At 48.3% G+C, this 24,600-nt stretch overlaps 8 protein-coding genes across 8 annotated transcripts; 4 read left to right on the forward strand and 4 right to left on the reverse strand.

The window, feature by feature from the left end:
• Positions 1-596: 596 nt before the first annotated feature.
• On the reverse strand, positions 597-2,461 carry I302_100007 (uncharacterized protein; the record flags this gene model as incomplete). The annotated part of the gene is made up of 7 exons (XM_019190028.1): positions 597-822; positions 901-1,183; positions 1,241-1,322; positions 1,380-1,644; positions 1,707-1,750; positions 1,811-2,184; positions 2,239-2,461. 7 exons carry the CDS (start codon positions 2,459-2,461, stop codon positions 597-599), a joined length of 1,497 nt encoding a protein of 498 aa, XP_019046776.1.
• Positions 2,462-2,856: 395 nt separating this feature from the next.
• Positions 2,857-4,061, forward strand: I302_100008 (uncharacterized protein; the record flags this gene model as incomplete). Its single annotated transcript, XM_019190029.1, has 4 exons — positions 2,857-3,010; positions 3,071-3,271; positions 3,328-3,668; positions 3,729-4,061. The coding sequence occupies 4 exons, from the start codon at positions 2,857-2,859 to the stop codon at positions 4,059-4,061; spliced, it is 1,029 nt and encodes a 342-aa protein (XP_019046777.1).
• A 318-nt stretch (positions 4,062-4,379) lies between these two features.
• Positions 4,380-6,458, reverse strand: I302_100009 (uncharacterized protein; the record flags this gene model as incomplete). The annotated part of the gene is made up of 7 exons (XM_019190030.1): positions 4,380-4,792; positions 4,850-4,905; positions 4,958-5,287; positions 5,347-5,574; positions 5,630-5,727; positions 5,784-6,348; positions 6,406-6,458. 7 exons carry the CDS (start codon positions 6,456-6,458, stop codon positions 4,380-4,382), a joined length of 1,743 nt encoding a protein of 580 aa, XP_019046778.1.
• A 386-nt stretch (positions 6,459-6,844) lies between these two features.
• I302_100010 (uncharacterized protein) lies at positions 6,845-9,927 on the forward strand (the record flags this gene model as incomplete). Its single annotated transcript, XM_065869006.1, has 14 exons — positions 6,845-6,892; positions 6,950-7,145; positions 7,208-7,646; positions 7,716-7,971; positions 8,031-8,131; positions 8,195-8,410; positions 8,470-8,532; positions 8,591-8,724; positions 8,778-8,862; positions 8,925-9,053; positions 9,124-9,312; positions 9,386-9,488; positions 9,544-9,788; positions 9,870-9,927. 14 exons carry the CDS (start codon positions 6,845-6,847, stop codon positions 9,925-9,927), a joined length of 2,262 nt encoding a protein of 753 aa, XP_065725078.1.
• A 350-nt stretch (positions 9,928-10,277) lies between these two features.
• I302_100011 (uncharacterized protein) lies at positions 10,278-11,369 on the reverse strand (the record flags this gene model as incomplete). Its single annotated transcript, XM_019190032.1, has 5 exons — positions 10,278-10,499; positions 10,592-10,704; positions 10,769-10,888; positions 10,949-11,028; positions 11,095-11,369. The coding sequence occupies 5 exons, from the start codon at positions 11,367-11,369 to the stop codon at positions 10,278-10,280; spliced, it is 810 nt and encodes a 269-aa protein (XP_019046780.1).
• A 1,567-nt stretch (positions 11,370-12,936) lies between these two features.
• I302_100012 (uncharacterized protein) lies at positions 12,937-14,362 on the forward strand (the record flags this gene model as incomplete). Its single annotated transcript, XM_019190033.1, has 8 exons — positions 12,937-13,110; positions 13,186-13,197; positions 13,256-13,346; positions 13,431-13,609; positions 13,680-13,710; positions 13,781-13,797; positions 13,862-14,101; positions 14,189-14,362. The coding sequence occupies 8 exons, from the start codon at positions 12,937-12,939 to the stop codon at positions 14,360-14,362; spliced, it is 918 nt and encodes a 305-aa protein (XP_019046781.1).
• A 740-nt stretch (positions 14,363-15,102) lies between these two features.
• Positions 15,103-17,518, reverse strand: I302_100013 (uncharacterized protein; the record flags this gene model as incomplete). Its single annotated transcript, XM_019190034.1, has 4 exons — positions 15,103-15,568; positions 15,753-16,296; positions 16,435-16,496; positions 16,614-17,518. 4 exons carry the CDS (start codon positions 17,516-17,518, stop codon positions 15,103-15,105), a joined length of 1,977 nt encoding a protein of 658 aa, XP_019046782.1.
• Positions 17,519-21,568: 4,050 nt separating this feature from the next.
• I302_100014 (uncharacterized protein) lies at positions 21,569-24,198 on the forward strand (the record flags this gene model as incomplete). Its single annotated transcript, XM_019190035.2, has 3 exons — positions 21,569-21,968; positions 22,161-23,171; positions 23,258-24,198. 3 exons carry the CDS (start codon positions 21,569-21,571, stop codon positions 24,196-24,198), a joined length of 2,352 nt encoding a protein of 783 aa, XP_019046783.2.
• Between the last annotated feature and the right edge of the window lie 402 nt (positions 24,199-24,600).

Genomic DNA, 24,600 nt, shown 5'->3' on the forward strand with positions numbered 1-24,600 from the left:
ATGCCGACTTCATTGCCGTTGGGGAAACGCTTGTCCGCTCAGTTTCCGCTCGGTGCACAAAACCCGCTTTGATGGTTGCGCTTTACGGTGTATGGCGACCGATCCAGGGACTTCCTCTTTTGCAGACGAATCTCTCAGGAGTCTCGTGGCCCCAGAAAACCTTTGTACCTTGCTATTGAGAAAGGGGTATGGAACCTTATCTTTCCGAGTTTGATCAAAGCATCGTGCAGTTCATTTGCACGCGGGGACGCGAAGAAATTCATCTGCCACTGAGCACACATAAACCTATCCATGATACGACGGAAAGATGAACTACCGAGGCCGCGATGCTTGACCTTGATTATCCCATTCGAGCACGTCGAAGTCAGAATCTAGAGCTTTTCATCTGTTCCTCAACCGATCTGAAAGGCTACAGGGCAAATCACTTCTGATGATGAGGATGCATTCCATACCAATCTCTCCACAACTATGAATAACGATAGGTTAAAATAGCAAGAACACTACAAGATATATCCATTTGAATCACAGCAGACGACGACTCTCCTGAACCGCTTGATGACCACTTGACAGAATGTGTTTATGTTCACGTCGATCTCTTAAAGAAGATACCTGAAACTGTAGTGATGGTCGCCGGTAACGCCCTGCTGGTCCATGGTGTCCTTCTCCTCTTGGGTCATAGCTTCTCTTCTGGCATTTCTACTTCTCCAGATGTACCATTCGAGGGTTAAGCACAAGAGACCCACTATCCAGAATGCCAACGATGCTGAGTGACCCAGGAGATATCTGGGAGCATTGTTGGAACGATAGATCTGACCAGCAATTCTGTCCGCGCAGGCAAAAGAAGAACATAGTCAGCTACGTGAGCTGGTATATGATACAACAAACTCGGAATCAGCTCACATTCCACCTATATTACCGAAAGTCTGTTGTAGGCCGACACTAGTGGATCTCTTTCGGTACCCAGCGATGTTTTGACCAAGCCAGGTTATATGCAGCCCGACGGCTATATAGATACCCATTCCGGCCAGGAAACATCCAGCCAATCTGGCTCCCACTCCATGGCTGACAGAGATCAAAATGACGTAGCCGGCTGTGGTGAAGATGCCCAGGGGCATGATGAGCCAGTACCGGATAGAGTAACGGTCTGATACAAGGGCACCGAACAAATATACGACAGCGGCAACTAATGAACAATTAGCTCGTCTGAAATCATCCGAAACAGTTCCGAATGATGACCTACCAAAGTATACTGGCGCAGTGATAGCTTGCGAACTGACTGCAGAGAAACCGAGCTCTTTGATGATAACGACAAGAAAAGTAGCCTATGGCTCAAGGGTTCAGCGCGTAGCAATTGGATATATAAGGGAGACCAAACTCACGAATCCATACAAGCAAACATCGAAGCACATCTGGATGAATCCGGACAGGTAGACAACTGGGTCGGTGAGAGCCTTTCGAATCTCGATCCAAGAGAATCCAGTATCTTGACTGTAGGCCGCCTCTTGAGCTTCACGAACCTTCATGAGGAACATCTGTCGCTCATCCAGGTACCTTGCGTCTTCATACTTGTCAGGGATGAAGAAAGCCACGATAAAGCCAACTCCGATGGTTAACGCCCCTTCGATGATGAATAACCATCTCCATCTGCGACATATCTGAGTCAGCGCTGACATCGTCTTGCCGTTTCGAGGTGCTGTATCGCTCACCCAGCAATACCATGTAGCCCGTTCATCTTGAGGAAACCAGTAGCCTGAGGTGACGCCATCAGTAAGGGTCGGGCAGGCGCTGGATCTTCGCGTGAATGACTTACAATGAGGCCCCCAACGACACCAGAGATCGCGGACGCGATGAACAAATAACACATCCTCAACCCGAGTTCGCACCGTTGATAAAAGGTGGTCATGTACAGGAAGAGGCAAGGAGAAAGTGCCGCTTCACACATGCCCAGAAGGAGTCGACAGGCAATGACTGTACCATAGCTCTTGGCAAAGCCGTTACCCAGAACTGTTGCACCCCATACTACGATGACGATTGGAATGAGACGCGACGGTCTGAGTGTACGGAGGAGCACAGTGGCTGGTGTCTCAAAGAGTACATAGGTAACGTAAAAGATCGAGGTGGCAAGCGACAGCCCATTGGCCGGGAAGTGCAGGTCCTTCGTCATTCCTCCGACAGCAGCGTTTCCTATGGATGAACGTGAGCACGTTGATGACAGGCGAGATCAATGTTAGTTCTCACCGATGTTCGCTCTGTCAAGGAACGCAATCAAATACAGGATCATTACGACGGGAGCGATGTGGAAATCGAGGTTGCGGAGCAGCTTTCTTGTCTCGGCCGGATCGATCTTGTAGTCGGCGAGATTGTCGCCCGAGTCATCGTACGCAGCTTCGTTAACCTCTGATTGGTCGACAAAGGGGGGACCTTGAGCAAGAGTCTTCTCGGCACCATTATAGTCGGACATTGCAAACGCTTCTTCTTCAAAGTTGATGGACTGTTGGTGGATGTTTCTTGTACATCAGCGAGGCAACACGCTGATGTATATGTATTCAGCCGAATGGTTCTTATCGGAGTTTCCCTAAGTCACTGGCAGCCAACCAGTGGGTCCGAGTTTTTAGCGGAATTCTAGCGGGCTGATTGCCTCGGCGGAAGTTTAGCGGAGCGGAAATCACCCAGCAACAATCCAGTTTGGTACATGTATTGGCTAGGTACCACGTAAACCTTCGCACTTAACTGTTGCCACAAATAGCAGATCATCCACTGTCTCCTCGGTTTTCTTTTCCTCAGTTTTCGCCATCCATCCTTGTGCATCTAATCATCCATAACATTCGATCTTAATCGTGATCTACAGCCTACAACATGACCGAAATCACCAAATGGCCCTTGGACTTCCAACTGCCCCCTTCCGACCCGTCGCCATGTAAATCAAACGTGAAGAGTGAGAAGATCAAGCTTGTTGGATACATTGGACTTGGTCTTGCGGGAGGGCCAATGGCGGAGAACATCCCTAAGTGTTGGTGGCCGGTCACTTGGTTCCTTGGGAGTTCGCAGCCCGCTGATATCTGATTCGTAGATGGCTACAAGCTCCTTGTGACTGACGCGGATCGAAAGAAAGCTCAGGCATACGCGGAATCCCACGAAAATGTCGAGCTTGCTTCAGACTCAGCAGACGCCTTCCGAGAAGTGGACTGCCTCATCACTATGCTACCTAACGGACATGTGGTCAGGGAAGTACTACTCGGGGCCAAAGGAGTCGCTCCTCATTTAAAGAGGGGTGAGTTGGTCATTGAGTCGGGGCTCACACGAGATACTGATGTCGCCGCTTCGTAGGTACGGTCATCGTCGACACGTCTTCCTCCGATCCTATCAATACACAAAAGCTTCAGGCGGAGCTCAAAGAGCGTTTCGGCGTCCAGTTGGTAGATGCGCCTGTGACACAGATCAGAATGAGAGGGATCAATGATGGAGAGGCAACTCTGATGATTGGGGGTGAGAAGGAGGCTGTCGATGAGGTGTTACCTGTTCTCAACACCATGGCACGATGGACTTTCAACATGGGTGGACCCGGATCCGGACACGTCTGCAAAACTTTTAACAACTACATGACGGCAGCCGCCATCGCCGCTCTTAACGATTGTCTTGTTGTCGGTCACAAGATGGGGTTAGATCCAGTGAGTAAATATATCAAATCATAGACATGTTCCCGGATTGACGATGACCAAAAATATCAGGCTTTAATTACCGACGTTATGAATGTGGGAACGGCTCGTAACTATGGTACTGCTCATTCCATCCGAGCCGAAGCCTTGACAAGGACATACGGCTCCGGCTTCGGACTGTACTTGATCGTCAAGGATCTGGGAATCAACCTCGATCTGGCCACCCACCTCGGCCTTGACAACGAGCTCTCTCAGCTGGTTCACTCCAAGTTCAAAGATGCTCTTGACAAATGTGACCCAGCAGCGGATTACACAGAATCGCTCAGAGTATGGGAGGAAAGAGCGGGAGTCAAACTCCCCACATACGAGAATCTCGGCGAAGCTCCCGAATGGAGACCCTTTTAGAGCCGTCATAGTGTAGTAGAGAATGTTCCGTGGTCCTATGCATTATCTCGTTCATGGAATGACAGTGCGTCTCAGCGCACCTCAATGTTGCCGAGGAATCAGACTGTAATGCCTAAGATTCATGAACTGCATGGCGGAGGGGGGTACCTCGCTGCAGCACTTCAGGCGAGCGATCAACATTTTCGATCTCACAGTGTACGCTGACGCCTAGATTAGCTAAAGATGAACATCTAGGCTTGATGATTGAGACAAGATAATGCATGCGAAAGATGTCCAGCATAGCCACATGAATGCATGTCATCTACAACAGATTTCAAATTAGGCGCCAAACGAGGCCTCCGCGGCTGTCCGCTCGGCCAGACTACCCCGGGGCTGCCAAATACCTTTAGAGAGCGCTGTGGCAGACTTGTCCTTCCTGTCGGACACTGGGCCCCATCCTCCGCCTCCAGGGGTCATAATGACAAGTCTATCCCCGGCCAACATTGGGACCGCAGCCTTCCCACCTAAATTTATGCGTCTAGACTTGACCGCCTTTTTGATCCAAGTATTGATACCGAGAGCTCCATCTTCCCCGCCTTTGCACCCGTATGGAGCCCTGGCTCGTCTTTCAGAAAGCATGGACACTTGGATGTCTTCGAGAAACTCGAGATCACGCACGACCCCATCTCCACCGTTGTGTTGACCTAGCCCTCCCGAATTTGGTCGATAACCAAATTGCCGAAGGATGACAGCTATCACGGAGCAGCCATCGTCAGGTCCTGAGCCAAATCACGCTGAATTCCACTCACGATATCTCCTCTCGAGGATTTCTGGATCGGTGATTCGAGTGTTAGTCATGTGGCAGCTGCGCGCAAGCCCTTCAGTACCGGATCACTGACTAAACGCTCAGTACTCACTGCACTCCTGATGTCCCGTCCCAATCCGGACCGGCGCCACTGCCTCCCGCAATTGTCTCGTAATAGCCCCATCCTTTCTTGATGTCCCCAGTTACAGGATCTTTTCCTCCAACCCCAAATGAGAGATTGTTGCAACAGCCTTGACTGGCTGCGCAGGCTTGGAAGGCTCTGAGCACAACGTCGGTGATTCTTTGAGAGGTGAGGACGTTCCCTGCGCATACCGCCGCTTCTGGCGAAGGGTTTAATAACGACTCCTCTGGGATCACGATGTCCAAGGGAACGAGACAACCTGCATTCAACGGTATATCCTGGTTCACCATAGCTCGCATACTACCAACGCGATCAGTCACACTATTTGCATTCTTGTCGTCTGGTATATATGGACCCACCAGTAGATGATCGCAGAATGTACGACTGACATAGGAGCATTGAGATTGCCTCGGACCTCGGGCCCTGTTCCAGTAAAATCAAACACCGCCGAGCCCGTTTCGGTATCGATTGTAACCTCTAGAGAAATGGGCGTTCCATCATCAAGGTAGTCCACAGCTCGAAAAACCGAGGAGTTGGCTCTCTGAGCGGCTGCGAGCAGCATGTTGCGTACCGCTTGCTCGGCGTTTCTGCGATCGGAGTCAGCGATCTGGCTGTTTCATACTATATACGATCGTCACTCACTCTTGGATGAATTGCATATAACCATGCACAGTGTCCAGTCCATGTTCCTCAACCAGCGCATGAATTAATTTGCTGCCCTTGTGGTTGGCGGCAATTTGCTGCATGGAGACGTTTAAGCCAGACGATCATTGTGGTCCAGTCAGGAAGTGCTCACCGCTTTGATGTCACTCTCGACGTCCTTGTAGTTTCTACATCCACTGCTACCGGGATACCGGGCGGGCTCCTCAACCAATACTTGGTACAGTCCTTTCGCGTCGAATTTCCCTTCCGAGACCAACTTGAAAGATACGATCTCGGCGCCTTCCTCTTTCAGGCAGGTACTTGTGGCTGGCATCGATCCTCCGGTAATACCTCCGATATCCGAGTGATGAGCTCGAGAGGCTGTGAAGAATATGATTCGATCTTCGTTCCCCGGAGTTTCATCGAAAATTGGAGTAATCACCGTGAGATCAGGTAGATGTGACCCGCCAGCTACTGGAGAGTTAGCCAGAAGAACATCCCCAGGTTTCAAGTCTTTGCCCAGCCGCGCGATTTGGAACTTGACGGCGAAACTCATCGAACCAAGATGGACAGGGATGAACGGCGCATTGGCGACGAGATTGCCCTGATGACTGAACAAGGCACAGGAGTAATCAAGTCGTTCTTTAATATTCGTCGAAATGGAAGTTTGTTGAAGTGACCGGCCCATAGCCTCTGCTACCGACATGAAACGGTTCGCACTAAGAGCAGATAGCATCATTCGTCAACCATTATCCTGGTCACTCGTAAAGACTCACAATAAACTCAGTGTGATAGGGTCACACTTTAGATCAGTGGTGGTGGATTTCATTTTCGTGTGATTGCCGTTGTTGCGAATGAGAAGGACGGTACCAGTTTGATGGTTGGTAGGGAGATAACCTCAAGGCGTCGATGAAGACAGTGCTGTCTTTATCTGGCTGTCACTGGCGATGCAAACATCAAAAAGATGTCAGGTATGCGTGTCGAAGACAGGCATTCTAAGTGGAACCTCATAGCCGCTCGATTTCCGCTCTCCGGCACCTATCAGGCGGAAGTTAGGCGGAATGTGGAAATCGTTACGCCCTTGTAGCATGATTTCGGAAATTCATGAGATCCATGATAATGCAATATATCTGCCGTCCAAGTTGCAAGTCAGATTGCATTTCACAAGCACCATCTCTTGACCAAGCATATTCGCATATTTTTACTCTGAGGAAGATGACAATCGCAGTACCAGACCATTCCATCCGGATCTCCATTGACCGGGTAAGTACTGCCTCGCCCATTGAGACACGCGCATCGGCTGATCCATCACCGCAACAGGGAGGTACTTTCACCGATGTTCATGCATCATGGATGGAGAAAGCCGGGGGGCAGCGCAAAGAGATGATTACAAAGCTGCTATCACAAGATCCGTCCAATTACAAAGATGCACCAACTGAGGGGATCAGAAGGATTTTGCAATCCGTCTTGGAGACTTCCTTGGAGCGTGGAAAACCGTTACCGACCGACAAGCTTGGTAAGTGAACTGAATGGATAGGATAACCTTGCCTGATCTGCCGATAACGGTGACTCCAATAGATACTGTCCGACTGAGTACTACCGTTGCCACCAACGCTTTACTTGAACGACAGGGCGCACGACACGCTCTGCTGATCACCAAAGGGTTCAAAGACCTCTTGAGCATCGGTAATCAAGCGCGACCTCGTATCTTCGACCTTAACATCCAAAAACCGGGATCCTTGTATGGTGAAGTGGTTGAGGTAGACGAGCGTGTGACTTTGATTGGCTACACATCGAACCCCGACCAAAGGGAACATGCTATCACCTTTGACGCTGATGGTAAACCTATCAAGCCTTATTCGGGACCTGGATCTCAAAACGGAGCAGTCGGTGTACAGGGACTCAGTGGCGAAGCTGTCCAGGTACTCAAGACAGTCGACGAAACAGAAGTCAGAAATGATCTGCAAAGGTTGTATGATCAAGGCTATCGTTCAGTGGCTGTTGTACTTGCCCATTCGTGAGTCAGACACATGTATCAAAAACGTCTAAGTAATCCCTGAAGCTGACATGAATAACATGGTCTCAGCTTTACTTATCCCGAGCACGAGCTGGCAGTGGGTCGTCTGGCAGAGAGCATTGGCTTCGAGCATATATCACTCTCGTCGCAGCTTGTTCCAATGATCCGTATGGTGCCCCGAGGCGTATCGACAACCGCGGACGCATATCTCACTCCCGTGCTCAGCGATTACCTTAATGGTTTCTATTCCGGCTTCCAAGGTGGCAGAGATGGAGATCTCAAAGTGGAGTTTATGAGCTCCGATGGTGGTCTGGTCGATCTCAAGGTGAGTTGGTGATATGAATCCTCTGACGAGATTTTCACAAGCTGATCAGATGCGTGAAGAATTTCACGGGGCTCAAATCAATCCTGAGTGGACCTGCGGGAGGGGTAGTCGGATACGCGTTGACCAGCTGGGATGAGGAAGAACGAATCCCGATAATAGGGTGAGTTTAGCGGCTCTATAAGAAGCTTTGTTTCACCATCGTATCAAGGCTGACGGCTCACAGTTTCGATGTGGGAGGAACTTCGACCGATGTGTCTAGATTCGACGGCAGGTACGAGATCGTATATGAGACCACCACAGCTGGTATTTCAGTCCAGTCTCCGCAGTTGGACATCAACACAGTTGCAGCTGGTGGTGGATCGCGACTGTTCTATAGGAATGGAATGTTCAATGCAGGCCCTGAAAGTGCCGGAGCACACCCTGGGCCCGCGTGCTACCGGTCAGTTTGTGCTTAGCATAATCATATGGCAACCCACAGGAGCTGACATACGTGAACAGTAAGGGTGGCCCACTCGCTTTGACTGACGCGAACCTCATGCTCGGGCGTCTAGTCCCCTCGGTGTGAGTGCCGTCTCTGCGATCTGCCTATATCCCACCGATGCTTACGTGACGCGAGAAGGTTTCCTCGATGCTTCGGTCCGGATGAGAACGAAGAGATCGACCCAGAGAGTTCTCGAAAGTCTTTCATTGAGCTTCAGGATCAGATTGTGGCCGCTACTGGCAATGACATCCCGCTCGACGATATGGTCTACGGTGAGCTTGCTCCTAAAATCTGTGGCGCAACAATTTACTGAGAATGCTTGCAGGCTTCGTGACCATTGCAAATGAGACCATGGCAAGACCCATCAGGACTTTGACCGAAGCGAGGGGTTTCGCAACATCAAAACATATGTCAGTATAATACCCTCGCATGACCGCTTTTACCATGCTGACCCAACATCGTAAAAACACAGTCTGGCGTCTTTCGGAGGGGCCGGGGGTCAGCATGCATGCGAGATAGCTGAGAGTCTAGGAATGACTCGGGTGTTGATACATCGGTATTCATCAATTTTGTCCGCCTTTGGGTTGGCGTTGGCCGATCGGTGAGTGATATCGTATGGCATCGAAAGTGACCTTTTTCAGCTGAAGTCAAATCGAACTTGTTTCTCCTAGGGTATACGAGGAGCAAGAGCCATGTTCTGGTGTCTATCGAGATAATCAATCCCTCTTTGATGAAAGATTGGCTAGAATAGAGAAACGTGTGAAGGCTGAGCTGGAAAGTCAAGGGTTTGTGGACCAGCAGATCACAGGAGAAAGGTTGCTTCATATGAGGTTTGACGGTTCCGACACAGCTTTGATGATGTGAGTTTCTCGGCCTTGATGATTGATCGCCAGGCGGGACCGAGCTAACTGTTTGCTTTTCGTGCATACTCAGCCCTGAACCCAAAGATGGTGATTTCGAAACCGCTTTCTTGCAAGCCTATAAAAGGGAGTTTGGTTTTGTGTTGGAAACACCTATCATCGTTGATGATTCGAAAGTATGTCTTAACTTCGTATTCCGAGGTTTTCTGCTTCGCTGACGCTTTGATAAAGGTGAAAGGTACTGGAAAAGCGTTCTCTTTCGACGAAATATCGCCGCTGCAAGAGATCAAGCACCTGAAACTTACCGGTCCTTCCAAGAGCTTCTCGGTTCAAAGTGTTTTCGTATCGGCTCCTGGATCCACAAAAGGTAAACGTGTTGAAACGCCCGTGTACAAGCTTGATGAGCTGGAGGTGGGCTGTTCGATCGAGGGACCAGCTCTGATCATCGACGCGACCCAGACTATCTTTGTCAATCTGTAAGCAGTTTCCCCTTCATCTCTCCCATCAAGGCCAAGCTGATGAAGATGTTGTGTTTGTTTGCGGTACCTGTAATGTAGCACGTGGACGGCTGTGGTCACCTCTAGACACTTGTACATTAGCAGACCAGTGTCATAGACAGATACTATGCAAAGCGTCGCAGTCACGGGTGTGAAATCATACAGACAAGGGGTTATCTTTAGTGTACATATGGTAAAGGTGTATTCATTTCTGCATTCCGCGTACATATTACTACATGAGCATGTATAGCAAGTTTATTCTTTGACTACGGAAATTGCAGTCCCGCGTGTGGGCTGACGGTGAATGCATGCAGATGATCAAATTGATTGGACGCTCAAATCACATGCAAAGATATCCCTGACGTGCGTATCGCGGACCATCTGTCGAATTCCCAATTGCTCAAACGCCTCAGAGAATCAAACATGCATGGTTTGCATAGTACATAACAATCACAAAACACAAATTACTTATTGGTCCATGTCTTTGATCAGAAGATCGAGACACAGCATCTTGCCAGGGGCATGACCGATGGCGATCCCTTTCAAGTCTGGGCTACTCATAGCGACTAATTGAGGAGTGACTCCACAGCCCCAAAATACTGGGACTTCCCCTTCTTTGAGAACAGGCGCATCTCCAAAATCAGGCTTGTAGATATCGGAAATTCCCAGTCGCTTGGCCGCGTCTTTGCCCTATGTGGATATCGCACAGCGGCTGGTCAGCAGTCGACCACAGATGGCCATGAGCCAGACTTCGTCAGACCCAGGCTTATTTGAGTACTCACCCAAGCAACCGGTTCTCCGTGAGCCTGAATGTATGGTCGAGTAATATCCCTGACCCGCTCTATATCTTCCAAGGGATATGGCCTCATGGAGACAACCATGTTGCCGGAGAAGACTATGACAATCGGAGTGGATTAGCATATGATCCAGATCTAGCATGGCAGATGTAGCATGCTTACTTCCTGAGGGGAAAAGAGCGATGTTGCTCTTATACATCGGGACATTCTTGCCGAGTTCCTGATGACGAGGCATCAAACCAGCATCGGTCAGAGCTTGCTCGAAAGTGAAAGAACAGCCAACTTTTACAGCACAAATGTCAGATTAGTCATCATTGTCCCCAGACCAGACACGGGACTTACTGAGAAATGCCACACTGTCTTCTGTCCACCATTCTTTGCAATCTAATTGATCTTCTGCGACTGGTTTACCGTCCAGGTATCTGAGAGCGAGACTCAGCCGTTTGACCGTTTCGGCATCCAGTATTCATGTATGAACATGAACTCACACATTGTATCCAGGGGCATCCGTTGTGACATCCCCGTCCTTTGCCAAAGAGGGGTCAATCTGCGGGTTTCCGTGCGCAATGTTCTCACCTAAAAGTGGACATGAGACCGGATTCCTCTTGCACAAGCCTCTGAAGTCCTCAGCGTACTTCTTGGGGATGATCAGGAGATTGGCCTGAACGTGAGCTGGACACAGGCCGGCGGTCGGTGCTTTGAGTTCACCAGCTCGTGAGGCTAAGCGGACATCGAGAGCTGTTTTGAGTGTCGTTCGAGTCATTATATTCTGGTGTGAAAGAGATTCGACAGGTATAGTGAGGAGCTGAAATATCAATAGCAGTGCCGTCTCGCACTATTTGTATCAGACGATATGTGTTTTGGAAGCACGACCAACACGCCGCTCAACCAGACTTACCTTGATACTGTGCCGGTAACAGAAGAGACCAGAGCGGAAATCTAGCGGACATGCTGACTATTTCAGTTCTTACGTCAGAAAATTGATTGTAAACACAGTCCGCTCAAGCTCATGCAGCCCGAGGTGGTACTGGTCGCTTTCGATGCGTCACAGACTTGAAAATACCGATAGTGACCAGTGGCATACAAGGACAGTCGTCATAGACATAGTCATCGTTGATTCTGTCCAAACGTCAGTTTGAAATGAATTCGGACTGATCAAGCCTGTTATGGTCAGACAATGACGCTGATTGCGACCGCTAATGACCACCGTGCGAAGCGCGAAGGAACGGCTGATGAGCCTGGGTCAGTGACACCCGATGCGATGGGTAGTCTCAAGGAACACTCTAACAGGACATTTGAAGAAGCAGATAGGATGGCGCGATTCGACTGGTCTGGATCATGGAGCTGGGAGAGAGGATGAGTCATTGTATGTTCCTGTAGCTGCTGATCAATTTAGGTCGATACAAACGAGATGAAACCAGGTTTGGAACGTCCATTTTAACAACCCCTTACCGTAAAGCTGAAGAAGGACGTGTGATGGGGTCATCTTGTGGGCTGATTTGGATGAACGACGTCTTCTTACCTGCTAATTACTCACTCATCTAACACTGCAGCTAGCAGAGCAAACGACATCGAGAAGTGTATCCAGTTTTTGTCGACCCGCTCGTCATTCGGCCAAACTTCTGATCCCAGTTTGAAGAGATAGTCACTCTGCCAACCCAAGTCCTGGACCCAGCTTTCCACGTTGTCCCGAATAACCAGTTCATGTCCTCAGTGATAGCTTATCCTTATCTTGCTGGTAAACGTGTTACGAGCGGCGAGCTCTCCCAGAGATTGAGAGCCGGACACGAAGACGGCATCGAAACGTGCTTCGATGGGTACTGTAAGCTTACCCGGCAAGGCACTCATCGGGTTCTCATGATGCATACATAGTAAGATTTCGGTCTATGTCATGCACTTGACAGACGATATGGGGGCTATCAATCACACAGTGATGCTGATAGAGGCCGTGCATACAACACGATGCCAGCTCCACAAACGTGCTTGGAGCACCACGCGATGTCATTTCTCCCATTTTCTCGGCATGGGTTGATGAGCCGGGAAAGAGGGTCTCGCTGGGTTATCATTGGTATATCGTTATAAACGTTTTCCTCACTTGTCTAGGATTATATTCTAAGGTTGTTCCTTGAGATTTGACCTCAGATACTGACGGTTCGCCATAGGTAGGGAGGATTAGCAGGAGAGAGGCAAGGAATATGGAGTCTTGAGGTCCAATCGAGCAAAGTATAAAGACTGCCCGAGTACAGGACGTGGCCAAAGTCAGTCATATACCTCACACTTTTGAAAAGGACAGCGTCCATAGCATAGCCAGCTGATAAAACAGAGAAGAAATGTTCCCCCTCCTCACCCTCTTTACTGTCCTGCCATTGATGGCTTCCGTTGATGCCTGGCTATCCGACAACCACACTTGCGCATTGACTAAACCCATCTATTCGTGTGAGAACACCACCGCCATCGTCGACACCTGCTGTACACCTACTGAAGGATTGGTACTTGTTACTCAGGTGAGGGAGCGTCTCCCGTTCTCCTTATCGGCGGCAGAGTGTGTGCTAATCTTTCTAATCGTGCTCTTTGTCCAGTACTGGGATACGGTGAGTATAGTGCAATATCTCTAACAATGCATGTATTTTTACTGACACGTTTACGCAGTACACAGGTCTCGAGAGTGAAGGTTCAGTCTTGCCCAAAGAGTCATGGACAATCCATGGTCTCTGGCCTGACAGATGTGATGGATCATACGGTGAGTACATCTCGCGAAGGGGATTATCCAATATGTCATCAGAAGACCCAAAACGTTCCCTGCTGATCGGCACGCCCTGTTCAGGCCAATACTGCGATCTGTCCAGGCAATACGACCCTGTCCCTTCGCCCAACACCACTACTGGTAAGCCTGACGGTACTCCTGTGCCAGTATGGGAAGGTGGTGATGTGATCACACCTTTGCTGGAAAAGTACGGTAAATGGGATTTGTTAGCTTTCATGCAAAAGTTCTGGAAATCTCAAGTGAGTCAACCAATTCGTCCCATACTTGAGCCCAATATCATCCAGAAGATACTGACTGTCTTCTAAACAGAACTCTCCAGACTGGACCTTCTGGCAACACGGTGAGCGATCCATGACGCTGAGTAACGACGTCAAAAAGCGATGCTGATTTCTTTTTTAACCTATTGGCAGAATTCAGTAAACATGCTGTAAGCCATTCAACCTGTCTAGGTTGTAAGAGAGCATGAATTGATCGTCTTGATACCTCCTCAGACATGTTTCACAACCTACGACGTTGGATTCGACGGTGCTCCCGACTGCTACGGTCTATTGTATGAGAACAGCACCGAAGCTTCCATCATCGATTTCTTGGAATCAGTCGTGAAAGCCGATATCCAATACCCGACCTACCAATGGTTGAGCGAACAAGGCATCACGCCGTCCAACCAGACTGGATACGAGTTCCAAAAGATCCAAGATGCCTTGACTGCCGCTTCGGGTGCTGAACCATACGTGAGTGTCGAGCGGTGGAAAAGCCTCACCTCTTATAGTAAGATCGATGTGAAAAGAAGGCCCAATCGCTGACAACTCCCCCTGTAGCTCGGTTGCACCGGACCCACCAGACAAGTGTTGACTGAAGTCTGGTACTACACTCACTCATACGGTAGACCTCAAGATGGGTTCTTGAAACCCCTCGACCAAACTACCAAGTCCAACTGTAATGCCACTCAACCTATCTGGTACTACGAGAGAACCCAAGGTTCCGAGTACTAAGTTTCGGGGATCAAGCAGCGTATGTGCAATCGTAGGTTTCGAGAGGAGCCTGGCAGGAGAACACGAAGTGATGATGAACGGAGGGAAGTTTACGAAGAGAGAAAACAGTATAATGGACCTGTAAGATATTAACAGAACCTGCAGTATATAATTTGACGACATCGTAGAGAGTGCAGGCTGAATAGCATATATTTTGATCTTATTGTGACTTTGCACCAACAGCACACCAATGCAGCTTGAAAGTCTAGTCTATAAGGTGTAAGCTGAAGCAGCTGGACTTCATAGACTTCCCATCAGATCGTTTTGAGCGAGACTTCTGAATGGAGTTCTGTCTTCAACGAGCCCAGAATGCCTAGCGTGAGTATGGCGTTCAGTCAGTACTGTACGATGTGATGTGGTGCGTCGCTCAGTACGGCCAACATTACCGAAGTGGGTCGACGCTCTCCTCCGAACACTTGTCGTAAACGTAATTGTCATCACAAAGTCCGTTGAGGAAAAAGAGAACCTAATGTTACATGTGTCAAACGGTTTGACCGATATCCCACTTTCGTTATATCCTGATTGATCCTATATCCTGTGATCCTTAAGTTCTCATCTAATCCAGTCCAACGTTTTATCCACAACAAGCACGATCATGTCAACAGTCGATAGTCGAGTTACACCTAAATGTTATACGTCTCACCAGCTTTAGCCATCACGATTACCACTCCAGCCCAGATACCAAGACCTCGGGCGGCTAGTCACCAGTCCCAACCGTCGTCTGATGCCGATGAGGCGGCAGTTGATGATGATTTGCTTGGAATGAGTTTGTTCTTAGGCTTCGAAGGGGTAAGAGCTTTGCCCAAATCTCCTATATTGTCGTCAAACCCGACCAGTCCACCTGAAGTGGGACCATCACCGTCTAGTAATTGAGGGGGAGAAGGTGTCGTTGGATCAATCGATCTGGGGGATGAGACTGAATTTGAAATAGTAGATCTAGGTTTGATGTTTAGGTCAAATCCCAATCCGACCGTTGCTGGTGGAGATGACGGTTGGCGGCGGGAGAATGAGGTGGGAGTTACGGTGCTGCTGCGGTCATTAGCGAGACGCTCCTTCCTTTGTCGGCTGGGATAGGCAGAGGAAGACGACGAGGCTGATGATGGAGGTTGAGAAGTGGCAGATGTAGATCTAGTCTCCCATGGTGTTATAAGCTTTTGCAGATTCGCACTGCGGTAGTAAGGATAAAGAAGTCAGCAGAATTATTCAGTGACCAAGGGTAAGAAGACCGTCAGACGACGAGGACCATCAATAATTAAGTGTCACGTAGAAAGCATTTTATTATGGCAATAGCAAGACGGTTGTTGTGTGATCGACTGTTGACTGCGCATGGAGGAACGTTGAGATCACTCACAGATCCAATTTCGAGCTTAACTGATTCCATTCTCCTCCATTATCTTCTTCTCTAGGCGCAGATCGTGCTAACCCTTCCACAATATCCTGATCTGCATTCCTTATAACTGGCTCTTGGTGATCTACCGGGACCGTTCCCCCGGCAGCTGCACCAACAGTCTTCCACAGATTTCCCAAGAACCTCTTTCCGCCTTGAACGACTTCCGTTCCTAGATAACCTTCGGTTTGGCTGATTATCCCGCTCAAGACTGCAGCCCCGGTGTTACTGAGTCCGCCAGTGGAGGATATGAGAGCCGAAGCTGAGAGGGGTACGGGCTCGTCGATGGTAGCGAGGGATAAAGAGGATGCGGAAGACGTGGATGTGGATGTGGAGATCATGCTGACTGGTCGACGACGGCTGGATTGGGGTGGTCTGGTGGTGGTATGGGTAGGGGTAGCAGTGGGAGTGTAATGGATGATTTGGGTAGGTGATAGGGCTGATCGTGAAACGATGGTAGTCCACCGTGATTTCAGCTGGGCAAGCGAGTTTTCTTGAGCGAGCAGTTCTACGAAGGAGAGTGTCAGTGTTGATCAACAGCGTAGGATGAAAGCTTCATGGGTAACAGCGACGTGAGGGGTAACGAGGAAGACTGTTGGCTGTGTTCAATAGCAGGGTGAAGGAGAGATGCCGAAGGTATACTCACCTTGCTTCAACTCAGCCACTCTCCTCTCCCTCTGAGCGATATGAGTCAGTAATTCGGCGTGTCTGGAGGAGGAAAGCGTCATGTAATCAGCAAGGCAGTGCAATAACATGGACAAGACTTGGATGAAGCCAACGAATGTTGACATTATGTATCCTTATCGTGAAACCAGAGCAACTCACTTCTCAGCCAATGTCTGTACCCCGACCACCGCTCGTCTATCTCGATGATCATCTTCAACTTCATCTTCGCTTCTTTCCATATCGCCCCTGTCATCCTTCCCATCATCCATGTTCAGTTCCTCGTCCATGCCCCATCCATCTCCTCGTCCAAACACTTTTCTTTCCGCTGTTCTGGGAGTGTGAGCAGGTGGAATCGCAGGTGAATAACTTATACTCGCTCTGACGCCCATCCGGCGGTCTGGTCGTCTGGTGCTCCCCGCTCTTTCGAGGGGGGTTGAAGGTGGTTGAGGGGATGTGATGGGTGTTGAGGGATGATTGTTCTCATTATGATCGATGAACTCCAACGAGGGAGGTCTCGAACATAATGAAAGTCGCTTCAGCTTGTTGCTTGTCTTGATCTCTGAAGCTGTCGACGACGACGATGATGATCCTCCTTCTCTTCCTGCAACCTCTTCCTCGATCCGTTCATGTTCGAAGCTAGGGCTAGGTGGTAAGATCATACTTCTCCTTCTATCTGCTTTACTACTCGTTATGGTCGGAGACTTGCCACCTGAAGGAGTAGCTGTCGATGTTGTTGGAATGTTGAGAGTCGAGTTTGATGACATTCCTAAAGGTCTCAGACCTTTGTTATGATTACCCGAGGTCAAGGTATGTTGGTTTTGATGCTGTGGTTGTAATCGTGATATGTTTGCTGGTGGAGCAGGAGCAGGGGTTGGAATAGGTACTGAAGGTATAGGGTAATAATGAGCGTAATGATCTGTGCTCTTATCACTCGTCTTCCTCAGTCCATTCCCCTGTCCATACTTGTGTGTTTGTACCGTATTGGTAGGTGTGACTGTGACTATCGTTGTTGTTGTTGATCGATGAGATCGTTGATGTGGGTTTGGTGTGCTTGGTGGTGACATCGCGTTGGGACTGGTAATGATATAACTGTACAAGATATGGGATACAGGATGTAAGATGCAGGATATACTTGAGGGATACGATGATATTGATCAATGCGTTACTTTATGAAACATGACAACAAGGTTGAACTATAATACTATACTAGAGCAGAGACGAGAGACGAGGAGAGAGACAGCAGATGGGAAGAATGGAGAGAAAGGAGAGAAGGAATGTCTGTGTATGTGCGTATGATTGTATATAACTCGGAATAAGCAGGACATGAGATACTCAATACTCAACCATACATACACGAATGATTGGTTGATGCATTGTTGATGTTGTTGTTGATGTTGATGTTGTTGATGCATCATTGTGGGGTATATATAAGGAATCAATATGAGATTCCTGCATTTGTACGTTATATAACCTATCGGATGGGAAAAGAGGCAAGTCAACCCCATGAACATTCTTCTACCTAACACCCGTACTATATAGTACCCATCCTAGCGAGCTAGCTGGCATATTGTGGAATGCATATATACAATAACATACCAGCATACTGTACATGCATCCCATTGACACTGGACAAAGGCGTACACTTAAGGTTCTTATGCTAGTTGGACTGAGAGCGGGAGTATGTATGTGTTTTCATCGTAACATCTTACAACTTCGTTCGACGACTCCCTTGAAAGGATGAGCGAGGACGGTAGGGATAGGGTGACAGGTGGTAAAGAGGATGTAGTTTCGTACATGACGAGGAGGTTTGCTTACATACAGCGCTGGATAGCCCACGTGAGGTGTAACTGCTGGTCATTGATGGTGAAGACTTGAAGAGGGTAGCGGCAGAAAAGATGACTGACTGAATCGTGAACCATCTTCAGTCTTATATGAGACCCATCTCCGACTATCTTTCAACCATCCAAGAAGGATCGTGACCTTTGTGAGCTTTGTCTAGTAGGTTGATGATTAGGACGGTTATGTCGTGTGAAGTACTATTCAACCAAGTAGGAGCTATGATCATGTCTGATCGCCATCATACTTCGATCTTGACCCGTTGCGCGATCTCCTCCCCTCTGGGGATGTATATATGCGATTTTGTGGGCCTCATGACATCTAGCTCGATATCCGGTGTGTCTCAGAGCCGTTCGGGTCGGAGGTGACGGTGAAAGGTACTCCGAGTCCGCAAGCAAAGAGGAGCGCTGAAAGAAATCTGACACGAGACACAGAGCTTAACTTTGACAATGATCCAGTTGGAAGCGCTTGCAGGAACTTATGCATCCTCCGCTGGAATGACCTCAACCTCGTTCGGGGTACTTGCCTTATTTTGCCTCTGGTCCTGATCTGTAAACCGAGGCGAGATGGATTCCAACGATCCTGGTTTGATCCCAAGACTCAGAAGAAGGCACCCAACAAACTAAACGACTATTCTTGTTACGTACATTCTCGGGTTCCTTGGGAACAAAGTGAGTGTAGCTTGTAGCCTGGGACGGTTGATTGATCGTGGAAACGTAAAAGAAGGATCGACAATTCCTACTGTCAATCGAGATCAATCCGATCTGTGGATGCTTAACTACATGAGTTGTTTCACGATCCATGATACATTTGTCACCCTTTACTTTCAGATTGGCGAGAATGAAGACGGGGATGGAGTATGGATGCAGTTCTTGGACGTGCACGAGCTCGTCACTAAGCGCTGTCGTCGACAAAGCACACTTTTGCCATGCACAGAACAGCGCCTTCCGTATAAAACACGTCTCCATTTTGCGTCCGAGAAGAGCATTCAAACGGTACAGAACGGCGTTGCGAACCTGAGCTAGACGGAGGAATCTGAATGTTTGGTCCGTGGTTCAGGATGACGAATGTGGCTTGTTACAAGAAGACTTCTTCACTTCCACGCTGTTGGTGTCAAATCCCAGGTGGCGTCGATAGAAAACAAACTAGCGACTCACCCCTGTTTTTCCATGCTTCGCTGCGTAGCAAGGACCACGGGCGCCGTATCAGGACTGATATGAGATATATCCGACATGATACAGACAAACCACGTCGCAGCTCGACAGCGGGTAATCCGGAATACAACCGAAAGGAAGAAACAGGGAAAACAATTGAATTACGTTATATGGTTAGTTTCCTTTTTCCAGCTTGGTTTTGCTTTTTCTTTGGTAGTGGTTATCCTGACTTTCCGAAACATTCCTTGGCCCTTGAGCGCAGCGCAGAGTCGTTTGCTTTGTCTTTTTTAGAGTTTTCTTCTAGCGTATCTGCAGGTAGGTAATCCAGGTAATCCGAATGGTCTTGCCGTACTCGGGAGATCGTCTTGCATAAGTTTACGTTTGTTCATCTTGACCTGCACGTGGAAGATGTATTTGTATTAACAGATTAAAAGAAGAATTTGTAGAAATCGTCCAAAAATACAAATAATCAAAGGCGACATGAATGATGATTTGTAGAAATTCGTTTCATTCACTTGTCCCAAAAATACAAATCATTTCTCTATTTTTTTCCGTTTGATGGGATGAATGTTCTTCCTCTGCTCTCACACACACTCGATACTCGATGTGATCTCTGGTAATAATATTTTTTCGCTCGGTCACATCTGCCCCATAATTCCAATCCGATCAGGTCCGCACTCCCATTCCCAGAGAGAGAAAGATGTACTCGTATCCCGAAAAGATCTTATCTTGAACGAGGAGACACAGCGTCTTCGTAGTACCTACCCCATAATCACACACATCAGTTTGTCCGTCCGTGTCCTTCCCTTCCCTCTGTCCGCATGACTGTTGTTTTTTTTCCTTTTTCCCTTTCTTACACACTCGCTACTCGTTAGTCACGACCAAACCCCCGACAAACTTTATGCCTCCGACTTACGACAACACCTAGTAACTACCCAGTACATCATATGAAACATTACCTGTCTCCACCACACACAAACACACACCACCGCATTCTGTTCGTCATTTGGAATCACTTTGAAAATTCTCACGTCTGTTCATCTTCTCTCTATTGTTCTTCTTTGCCAATCGCACATCTTGTCTCACTGTCAAACAACTTGGAAGAAGAGAGAGAAAAGGATTGAAGAACAACAATAATTAACTCGGATCCTCCTTCTTCACCATTGTTCGGTCTGATCCGATAAAATCATTCCTGGAATAATCCGTCTACCTCCCTCTTTCGACAATTGCTTTACGACATCCTCTGCATCATCCCCGTCTGTCGACACTCAGCGACACAGTACATTCGTCTTCACCCGGGGCCGTAAGAGGAATCGCATCTCACTTCGGTGTACAGCATTTGTGACCAACGGTATTCCTTTGAATTAGATCAGTTGGTCTCTTGTTACCATCAATCGTCCCTTCCATCTTTCCCCCCTTCCCCCACTTTTGCACTTGCCCTCCTCTTCCTCTTCCCCTTTCCAGATCATTCCTTCAACCCCCACTTGTCGGACCTCGGTTCAGATAGTACATCGGGTTCGGTGTCACGTCCTCAGTGTTCCTACCTTGCTTGTCCCATCCCAAACTTTTATTTCATCTGGGTTGACTCACAAGATTGTCACCGACTTACGACACCAAAAGGGGAAAGGCGCATTGATCATCATCATCATCATCATTGTAGCGTCGTTCCTTCCCCTTTCCTCCCTCTCCTCCTCCTCTCCTCCTGTCCCTATTTCCCTCTCTGTCTTCTCTTGGTATACCTTCCAACTATTTGTATTGATCTCCATCGTCTTTCGGTATATACAAATAAACAATCAATTTTTCATCCATCATCATTAAGATATATATGACCATGGAAGTCACCCAGTGACTGTTCATCTTTCTCCCCTTTTCAACAAACCAAACTACTCTATCGCATTGCATTGCATTGCATCGTGACTTTTGTTCTTCGATTGTATATAAAGTATATATCGATACATACATATTCCACTCCATCCCATTCGATCACCCAACAGATCATCATCATCAATTATCAATCGACAAGGAACCAAGGGAACCAAGGGAACCAAGGGAAGAAAACAAGGAACGATACTGGTAAACCATTGATTGGAAAAAGTTGAGTTATCACTCCACAATCACATCACCATGCATCCTCATCCTCAACATCATCAACAACATCAACAACACCCTTATAGATCATCATATCCAGCAACACCATCGACCCCTATCACCTCATCCATAACAGCGTCAGCATCAACATCAACATCTCCTCAAAAGCAACACCCGCCTTTTGGTTTATTCCCTCCCAGCAATAGTATCAACATGCAAGTCAACATCGGTCATGGCTCACTCCACCATCCACTCCCACTCCCACTCCCACCTCATCAACTCACCAGTAGGAACGCTTCAACCTCATCCAACCGTTCCAACACCCATCACGCAGAGTACAGTGAGTCTGAATCAGAAGGTGAGGATGACAAAGTGGAAAAGGACAAGCTGGAGATACGTAGGGAGAAGAACAGAGTCAAGCAGAGGAATTTACGTTGTAAGTCATCTCTCCCCATGTCGTTCCTGATTAATATACCTTATATATATCAACGTAATATCATCCACCTCACTACAACTCAATCCCATCCCATTCATCCATGCATTCATTCCCATATCATCCTCCCCTCTTTCTCCTATACATAGGCTGCTGTTCATGCATGTACATATCGCTGACTTGAATGTTCCCTAGTACGTCGAGCAAACCATATAGCAGAATTGGAAAGGAATCTCACCAACGTGCGAGCGGAACACTCCTCCTTGCAGAATAGTTTTGCTCATCTTCAACAGAGAGAGAACAACCTGCAAGGATGGGTACACGATCTGGAATCAACTTTGTTTAGGAATGGTCTGGCATCAGAGGTAGAGACATTACGTCGCATATGGGCAGATCGAGATATCAACAAGTCATCATCACTCCCACCTCCCCCTCATTCAGCGACTAGTCAACATGGATCGATACCACATCAACATCCTCCACCACTACCTACCCCATCTGGTCCACTCCCTGCCGATCCACTATCGACACTAGCCAGAGCTGCTTCGTCTGTACCACCCGGTTCCAGTTACTCTGAAGGGAGGTTGAGCTACCCTCCACCCTCCTCAGCAGGTGAATCCAGACCCACTCTACCGAGACCGACCTCTTTCTCTCGACCATTCGAGAACCCTTATCCCACTCCAGAATTACACTGGGGATCACAGATGAATGAATGGGTACAAGCACCTCCCTCAGCTTCAGCTTCGGACAGTGATAAGAAACGCAAGAGGGATCCATACGCTGCCGACTACCCTCCACCACCCCCCTCATCCTTGCGACCAGGGTTACATCCCATGTCAGGCAGATTATCGGAATCGAACATCCATACATTACCACCCATCCAATCTTACCGACAGACTTCACCTTCATCTGCGAGACCAACATCAGCACCTTATCAGTCCGAAAGACATTCCGTTCCCATATCAGCATCAACGTCATCTGGAACAGGCAATGTCTCACCTCGATCGATCAGGATATCCGATCTGGTCTCACTTAAACCTTCACATGTCGATACCACCTTACCGAGTCTGTCAACTTCCCTCACCGCGAGCGAGATCACCCATCCATCGATGTCCTTGACCGAATCCAAGAGACAGCTGGAGATGTTGACGAATAGAGAAGGAGGTTGGAGTAGGAGACCAAGCTCCAAGGGGGATCTGTCGGTGAGTGCGTGTACCAAGATTCCTTGATATATGAACTACTCTTATGGTACAAAATCAAACTTGATTGACTGATGTTGATTCTCGTTGCAGCCGGAGAGGGAAGCATCACGACCTCACTCTCAGAATGGAACGAAACTCCCCCCTTTGAGATTCTTCAAACCCAAGATCGAGGAGGATTACCCAATGATAGCCGCGAGTCCTCATTCCAGCCCTCGTTCAACTGGGGACAACCGTTCCAGCCGACCGAGGGAAAGGGAGATATCGCCGAAAACCAGAGTATCCTTGTCCCCCTCTGCGATTGGGGGGAGACCACCGTCACCCCTGCTGAAGGTCAAGGAACATCAACTGTTGGATGGTCAGATTCCCAAGTCGGCCTAGATCAGCAAGAAGACGGGGAAGCAGAAGGTTCTTTGACAGATTCAATCCCACACGCATCGGTCTACACAGCCCGTATCTTACTCTTATCCATCTTACCTCAACCCATTTTACTCAACTATACGCCGGTGCTCCCAGATTTATTTAAAGAGCAACAGCAAATCGTATTGACCGCTCTTTCCAGCCTGTCCCCTCCCGAGGTGGCAGAAGAATTCCGATCAAGACAACTGAAAGGATTATCAAACGAAGATGCCAAGCTGTTATTGGAGTATCAATCCTCATCACAAGCCGATCTCCGACTGGTCCTGTTCCCCATCGCCATCCTCAGAGCGGCTACCATCAGAGTACACAAAGTAAATCCAGGTACATTCAACCTTCCGCGTTTCATCTCCAGTACCCTCAGAGAAGCTAGGATATTCGGTAATCCCCTAGATCCGGATGCTTGGGAGATGCCAGATTCGTTCTGGGACCAGTGGGGTCATTGGTTCCCTCCCGGAAGAGCTTATTGTGCATCTCTGAGTGCATGGAGAAGAAGGGATGGTCATACAGGGTCGACGGTGATCGAGATGATTCTGGGATTGAAGGGGGAGAAGGATAAGAGAAGGATTGACTGGGTTGGTAAGCCGCCGGGATGGAAGATGCCTAAGATGGATTGAGAAGTGAGGGACAATGAAAATATCACAAGGTTGCAAAAGAGGAACAAAGGATCATGGAGACACGGGTTCCGATAGCGCAGATTAGTTGAAGTAATTTACTTCATACACGGGTTTCACTTTCTCCGTAATAGATAGAACAAACAGACATTCAAGTCAATACATGTAGCATTAATTATCTTACAGGTCCTTCTATATTCGTATACTGAATCCATATGCACCTCGTCATATGGTAGCAACTCATCATCCTGCCATAAATGTGGAACTGTTCGATGATACGTCCGTCTTGGATATGGTGACATGTCCCGCCAGAGCCTACAGTGCTGTACGTCGCAATCGCCGTGGGTGCCATGCGATACATGTCAATGACCCTTCTGGCCGTCGCTCATTCAGATCAAAGCCTAA

Source organism: Kwoniella bestiolae, chromosome 1 (genome assembly GCF_000512585.2).
Source record: "Kwoniella bestiolae CBS 10118 chromosome 1, complete sequence".
Classification (NCBI taxonomy): Eukaryota; Fungi; Basidiomycota; class Tremellomycetes; order Tremellales; family Cryptococcaceae; genus Kwoniella; species Kwoniella bestiolae.